Source organism: Helianthus annuus, chromosome 16, assembly GCF_002127325.2.
Source record: "Helianthus annuus cultivar XRQ/B chromosome 16, HanXRQr2.0-SUNRISE, whole genome shotgun sequence".
Taxonomy (NCBI): domain Eukaryota; kingdom Viridiplantae; phylum Streptophyta; class Magnoliopsida; order Asterales; family Asteraceae; genus Helianthus; species Helianthus annuus.
The window spans coordinates 4,118,167-4,126,316 of NC_035448.2; the positions used below are offsets into that span (position 1 = coordinate 4,118,167).

The 8,150-nt window shown below is 38.6% G+C and overlaps 1 protein-coding gene across 1 annotated transcript; it reads left to right on the plus strand.

Annotated features, from left to right (window-relative positions):
• Window positions 1-2,091: 2,091 nt before the first annotated feature.
• On the plus strand, window positions 2,092-5,765 carry LOC110916360 (pentatricopeptide repeat-containing protein At1g80880, mitochondrial). Its single transcript, XM_022161112.2, has 2 exons — window positions 2,092-2,725; window positions 4,601-5,765. Exons 1-2 carry the CDS (start codon window positions 2,133-2,135, stop codon window positions 5,625-5,627), a joined length of 1,620 nt encoding a protein of 539 aa, XP_022016804.1. The 5' UTR covers window positions 2,092-2,132; the 3' UTR covers window positions 5,628-5,765.
• Window positions 5,766-8,150: the final 2,385 nt, after the last annotated feature.

The following is an 8,150-nucleotide window of genomic DNA, read 5'->3' on the forward strand; positions in this document are numbered from 1 at the left end:
TTCACACTTGACTATGTAGAAGCGGGTGCTAAATTCGTTACAATAACTACGATAAACTGCTATTTTGTAACACTAACCATCGACTTTCAAGCTTCTACTCATCCATTTTGCCAATTTTAGAAAAACACAATTAAAATAATAGTCAGGGAGAGACTTACCTATAAAAAAAGATTTATTCCAGTTTTATGAAATCATGTTCAATCACAAATGCACATGAATAAGGGTTTTTTTTTTTTTTTTTTTTTTTTATGAAAAAGAGGAGACTTAATGGGGTTAATAATTAAAATGATTGGAAAGTGGGCTGAAATTTTTTAGTTTTTTTTGAACGCCAAATTTGGATCACTGATAGGAGGGTAGCTTAGTGTAAAGTGGGGATGCACCCCTTCCCCTCCAATGTTTCGGTTAGAAGTGTAAAATTTCCTATTTTTTTCCGATAGTTTTAAAATTATATAGGATTGTCCCCCCAATTATTTTGCCTAAATATTTATACAATATATAAATTGGGTCCCATGACTTTCCGCCCTCTCGGAACTTTTGGTCAAGCTCCGCCACTGACTGACGGAACAATGGAGTATCATCATGCCACAAACGAAACCATCCGATCATATCCATCCCCACTTGACATAATGCCTATACACCAATTCAGGAAGAAACCCAATAAATATGGGAAAGTGGGCTGAAAATAGATTGGGGGGTTTGACAGCCATAATCTAGAGAATGGGCCTGGGGGTGTCCACAAGAGCCGAAAAGCAAGAAAGGAAGCTAGTAGATAGATAATCAAGAGAATGGGACTGGGGGTGTCCACAAGAGGCATAATCAAGAGAATGGGCCTGTGGGTGTCCACAAGAGCCTAGAAGCAAATGATGCCAGTCCAACTGGTTGATGCATCCGGGTTTTTTGGTACCCGAGTTGGACCCCACTTGAGGCGGTTTATTCCCCTCTGTGGCGGCTCTCAACTCGTCAAGCTTTGATCCAGGGCGAGGTATCTGTGGGGTTTTGTCCCTGGACGCTGGTCACTCTCTGATACCAGCTGGGCCACGGTTAAGACACTCACGTCTGGCCAGAGAGGGGCGACGGACCTCCCCAATGAGGGGGGGGGGGGGGGGGGTGGTGTCTCGCACCCAAAAAATTGCGACACCTTGCTGTTAAAAGAAAAAAGAAAAACAAGAAAGGAAGCTAGCAGATAGATAGTATGTTGGACTTCGATCTTGTTCTTCATTGGCGATAAGCTTTTTTTTTTTTTTTTTAACTTTTGTGACTAGTTAAGACCGGGCGTTGAGCATGCCTAGCGGTCCTACGTGGCCGGCTCCTATTCGCTTGGCTAGGTCATAGTGGGCTACATTTAAAATTCAAATTATAACCGTTTAGCCAAGCCAAGCGGTTCACCCACCCAACCCCACCGACTGTCCACCGCTACCCCAACCCAAACACACTTGATCGAACCCGCTACCCACACACACTTGATCGATGGCCTCTTGGACACACGAGGAAGAGCTAGCTCTTGTCACGAGCGTCGTTGACGCAATGAAGGGCCGCCAACCCGGTGAGACCCGTTATTGGCCGGAAGCTTTTGCTAGCTACCGGCATAACGTGGGAAACGACCGGCACAATTTAAACGCGTGCCAACACAAATGGCGCGAGCTACGACCGAAGCTCGATCGTTTTAAAGCCTACTACGACAACGTCCCGGGCGGTGATATAAGTCACGAAGACCGGGTGCCGGTGGCCAACATCGAGTTCCGGGGCAAGGAGCGGAAGCCGTTCGACAAGCTCGCCATTTTTGAAATCTACCTAACGCTCTAGGTTATTTTTTTTTGTATAATTTTGTAATTTTTAGGAATTTAATAAAATTTTAGGCCTTTTTTTTAAATGTTGTTTGTATTTTTAAATTTTTGTTTTTTTTTAATTTTTATTTTAATAAACCTGCCAAGCCACGCAGGCTATCCACGCCCTGTCATACCCCATGGACACGTCACTCACCAACGGAGGACTTCGAACTCCATGTGTCAACCCATGTCCCAAACCCCTGCCCCACCATATCCCACGGTCTAATATATATTAATTTTGGGAATTTATCCTTTTTTTGATTATACACCAACCAACCAACACACACTTCACTTCCGAGCTCTTTGATGTTTTCTGCTCATCTTTCTCGCAAAATCAACCACTCTCATCTCCTTCTACCCTTGATTTCAACATCAAGAGCTGCCCAACAATGTCTTTCATCTCCCTATCACACTCATTCAAGACACATTTTCATTCAGGCATTTCATCAAACACTTGGCACGCATTCACCAAAACAAGATCACCACCATTTCCCCACATTCAACCCACCCCATGTACAAAACCTCTACAAATCCCTAACCTTAACCGACCCCACTAATCAAAATCCAAACTTGGATGCGATTAAATTAGTCAAACTATTACGTACTGAGTTTGACTCTGAAGAAGGGTGTGAGTCAACGCATTTTCTTGATGAGTCTGGGGTAAAACCCAGTGAAGATTTGATTAATTCAGTGATCTGGGGTTTGAGGGATGATTGGAAATTGGCATTTTTTGTGTTCAAATGGGGCCAGAAATGGAAATGTTGTGATGAAAAAGGTTGGAGCTTGATGATATTTGTGTTGGGGAATCATAAGAAGTTTAATAATGCTTGGTGTTTGGTTAAAGATTTGTATCAATCTTGTATGGATACTCAACAACCTATGCTCATCTTGATTGACAGGTGAAAGCTAAATTACATCTTTTTCTTTAATCAGTTAATGTCTCTTTTAGTTATTTGATTGTTAACTTTAGTTTTACTTTAACCGAACAAATGATCGAACTCGAACAAAAGGGGGTTTATCTTGTAAATGTATGTTCGTTAAGAATATGAACGTGTTTGTATTCGTTTATGATCTTGCTGACAATATAAACGAATGGTTCATAAACGTAACTGAACATAGACAGTGGCGAAGCTTGAATTTTTCGGCCGGGGGGCGAAAACGTATATACCCAAAAATTTCTATAGAACCGGGGGGGGGGGGGGGGGGCGTATATACCCACAAATTTCTATACGAAAACTCATAGTTGTTAAAAGCCATCGCCTCGTGCGCCTAGGCCCAATTTCCTAGCTAGGCGAGGCAATTGCGCCTTAAGTCAAGGCAATTGCGCTTTAATTCTCCAAGTGATGGTTCATGCGCAGATTCTGGAGAGATTCCTAGATTATTGAGAGTTTTCGGCCAAATTCTCTAAATCCTGGCAAGATTCTAGCTATATTTCTACTTTTATCTAACGAAACTACTTTTCTACACTAATAAACTAGCATTTTATAACTTTTGGTACTAAATAGACGATATTAAATGTTGTATAATAGCTTTAGCTTATTTTATTTGAAGTATAGTATTAATTTTCTATTATATAAAACTATTTTAAGTTTATTTTGTTGTACGCTTTTTTTTTCTCAGGCCCGCGCTTTTTTTGCGCCTTGCGCCTAGGCCCCGGGCGAGGCCTATGCGCCTTGAGTGCGCCTAACGCTTTTAATAACTATGCGAAAACTACATATATAACACTACTGAGCGAAAAATTCGGGGGAACAATTAAGATAAGCACAAAAATTAAAGCTTCTACAAATACAGATACACCTAATTTTATCCTTCGCCCCTGAACATAGATGAATGTAAACGAACATAAACAAATTTGTATAAAGGGAATTTAGCCTGTAATAATCCCACATAGACCTTATTGGCCATTAATAATCCCACCTCAGAATATTCCCTCCACCAGTCCTACCTTTCACCTATTTTTCCTACAATGGTCCCCCGTTAAAAAAAACTTAACGGAGTTAAGCTTTTTTCCAAATTACAAACAGATTTTTAGGGCTTTTGATTAGAACGACGATACGAGTCCATTGATATAAAACTTGCCTCGAAACGGTGCTCCAAACAATGAAAACGACGCTTCAATTCGGGTGTTTAAATTTCCAATTAACCAAAATCAAGTCACTTGGAGCACCATTTCGAAGTAAGTTTTACATCAATGGACTCATATCGTCGTTCTGATCAAAAGCCCTAAAAAATCTGTTTGTAATTTGGCCAATAAGGTTTAGGTGGGATTATTATAGGCCAATTCCCCTTATATAAACGAACATGTTGCTGGTCGTGTTGTTTCGTTTATTAAATAAACGAACATAAATGAACTTCCCGTTGAGCTGTTCACGAATGACCAATGAACGTTCGGTTCGTTTACATGTCTAGACATCCAACTTAGATATCAATAAAGGGTTGGCAATTGGGTACCTGTTAAGACACGATTAGACCTGTTTGACTGAAAAATACACCCTTTGACTTTTTTAATTTTTAAAATAATTAAAATTACAATGTTAGGATCTATCATTTATTCATCTTTGTACATAAAACATAAAACTGTTTTATAAACATGAGGTAGAAAGTAGTTAAACGAGTCGTAATCATGTTTGAAACTTATGTTGTGCGCGCCGTCAGAAACCTGTTAAACCTGTTAAGACACGATTTGCCAGCCAAATATCATTATTTTTTTAGACTGCGATTATGATTTTAGTTCGTATGTGTGTTTCTTTATAAATATATTTGTATTTCAACAGATATGCAGCTGCAAATGAACCAGCCGAAGCCATTCGCGCGTTCCAGCTAATGGAAAAGTTCAAACTAACTCCCGATCAAAAGGCGTTCTACACGCTTCTCGATACCCTCTGTAAGCACGGAAACGTCGAAGAGGCCGAAGAATTCATGTTTCAAAACGCAAAACTCTTTCCGCTTGAAACCGAGGGCTTCAACATTATTCTTAACGGCTGGTGTAACATATACGTCGACATAATCGAAGCCAAGAGGATATGGAAAGAAATGGACAAAAACCGCGCAATCCCTGACGAAAACACGTACACACACATGATTTCTTGCTTCTCGAAAGTCAACAACCTGTTTGACTCGCTTAGACTGTACGACGAAATGAAGAAAAAGGGGTGGAAACCAAACCAAACGGTGTATAACTCGTTAGTTTACGTTCTTGCGCACGAGCATTGCCATGAAGAAGCGCTTAAAATATTAGACAAAATGAAGGATACGGGTTTAATTCCCGATTCTACCGCGTACAATTTTATAATACGTCCGTTATGTAAAGCGGGAAAAATTGCGGATGCAAGACGTGTGCTATCAAGAATGTTGGAAGAAAACGTAAACCCTAATATCGACACGTATCATGCGTTTCTCGAAGGAAAAGACTTGACGTGTGAAGAAAGTTTCGAACTGTTGGAACGGATGAAGAAATCGGGAAATGGTCCGAACGGGGATACTTTCGTTATGATTCTTGGTAAGTTTTTGCGGTTAAATGAGGTGGATAACGCGTTGAAAATTTGGGTGAAAATGAAGGAGTATGAAGTTTTACATGATTCTGCACATTTTGTTATGATGGTTGAAGGGTTAGTGAAGCATGGGTTAGTAACTAAGGCTAGGGAGTTATATGGTGAGATGGTTTCTATTGGGATTACGGTGGATCCGAAACTTGCGAAGTTGTGTAAAGATTTTTCGCGAGACGATGAACGCAAGCGAATGAAGAAACCGGGAACGAGATATGGGAAGAAACGCTTTCGTGGTAAACGGTCGAAATCGTAGACAGTAGACTACAATGGGACTGTAGGAGTATATGGTTTATTAGGTGTATAAGAATATGTTGAAGGTTTTGTTTTTGTTTTGCAACATGACAATGTTAGATAATTACTCTACAAAAATTACATAATGATTTTTTTTTAACATTTTGCAATTAAAAGTAGATGGAAAAAAGTTCAAAAAAAAAAAAAAAAAAAAAATCCACTTCTCATGTTAAGACCATTTTGTAAGTTAATATCCATTTGTATTTGATCCTTACACAAAAAATATAACGGATGAAAGTTTTCCTTAGCAATGGTTATAAAGAGATGGAAGATTGAATCCAACTTTAACCGGGTTTCCGCCTTTTACCCCCCTTAAAGGCTACATGTCTAACACAAGCTGCGTTTTACCTTATTCCGTTGGCTAGCAGAGAATAATGAAATACCGTGAGTATTTCGATAACGGGGTTCTCTCATGATTATTAAAAATAAAGAAATAAAGAAATGAGATTGAAGAAGACATCCACAACCCAATCAAATTCAAATACCAACTGTGATACATGCATTTAGACATTTAGTTGATGAGTTTGGGCCCTTTTGACAATATATAATCTAAACCATCAAAGCCCATATAGCAATCCAATTCTACTACCCACACTAGGCCCAAACAAGTCTTATAAGCAGAGTTGATTAGCAATGCAAAGTAGAGGTGCACCAACTAGTTAGTTATTTTATCTAGGATATTGAATTTAAATAACTCAAAGCTTTATTAATTGGCTGATAACACGTTTAATTTTTGATTTATACCACATCACTCATAACTTTTAACTTATTGACCGATAGTACTTCAAAACTAACCCAACATTAATCCAATCTGCTGACATCAGCTGCCACGTCAGCCGACACGTCTTAAAAAAGCAAAGTCAGATGCCACCCCAGCGGCCACCTCAGCTGCCACATCATCAAAAAATTCCACGCCAGATGCCACGTCAACACACAAGTGCCACATCAGCAAAAACTAACTGGGTTAGATTTCAGTTAGTTTGAGTGTGCTATCGACCAATAAGTTGGGAGTGGTTTGGTACCAACCGAAAGTTGAAAGTGCTATTGGCCAATTGGTGAAAGTTAGGGTTATTTAAATCCAATGTCCCTTTTGTCTAACCGGTTTTGTCGGTTATTTTCTCAATTTTGATTTAACTCGTTATGCTTTAATTGGTTTGGTTATTCAGTTTAGCTGGTTATTTTCGGTTAATTTGCCAGTTATTTTCAAGATTTTTTTTTTTTTGTTTTTATCCCGGTTAATCGGTAAGTCGGTTAAAAACCGGTTAAGAATAACCAATTATTTCTAAAAAAATCCCTAATCGATTACTAACCTACGGTTAAAAATAACCACTACTCAATTATTCCTCGATTCATTATTAACCCGTTACAATTTCAGTTAATAACCGGTTACGATTATTTAACCGGTTATTTTGTGCACCTGTAGTGCAAAGACAGAGGGTGGGTCCTCCTACAGTTATTTATGCCAAACCATGGAGTGGGCTGTGGGCGGGTTTGATTTTGAAGTTGAAAAATTAAAGATGACTAAACATTAAATGTCAAAACACAAAAGTCCAAGATGCCAGAATAAAGACACCTACACATTGTGGTCTCGTGAAGGTAATGGCAATCTTTGGGCTTTATGTAAAGTGGTCACCTTGTTCCCAAGTCTTAAAAGGCCAAAAGTCTCCATTTCCATACAAAAGTAGGTTTGAAAACAAAATGAATATATGTAGGACCAAAGTACACTAGAATCCAGTTGTGTAATAAAGATGCTTTTTAAAAGTGATTATCGCGTTTTTGATTAGTTAGTTTTCATTCGGATATAGTGTGATTGATTCACGTTGTCTGAGTATTTAAGAGACGTTTTAAGTACGCAAGAGTGTGATACTGAGGGTACCAATGTACAAACACATTGTGCCGTGAACTAGTTTTGTGACATAATTAGGGCCCGAGTACCACACTGGCTTACACCTACGCTGATATGATTTATCATGGTTAATATTATAAAAACTCTTTAACATATATACTTTTTCATTATGTGCTTAAAATCTCTTAACCCGATTTTTTAGTATATTAATTGCATGAATTCTATAAATCGATGATGAATGTTGGCTACTAACACACTCATGTAGAGGCTATGTAGATTTCATGTAAACTCTTTTATTGATGCAATGTATAGTAATTTATACCATTTTAAACTATCAACAAAAATCCATGTAAATTCTTTTTAGTATACCATGTATACTAAAAAACCAAGGTGTTTTACATGATCCCATCGGTTGACACTAACAAGGTATAGTGAAGTCACTTGGGTTTTTCAGCAATAGATTCTCACAATTACTAAAAGTCAATAAATAAATGAGCCAATGAGGTAGAAGAAGGAGATCAGAACCCAATATATCCAACTAGTTGATGCCCCGCCCGCATTGCGAGGCGATGGCCGAATAATTCTCAACCAATTAAAAAAACAGTACTATAGTTTTGTTAAAAGGAAAACTAAAACGAC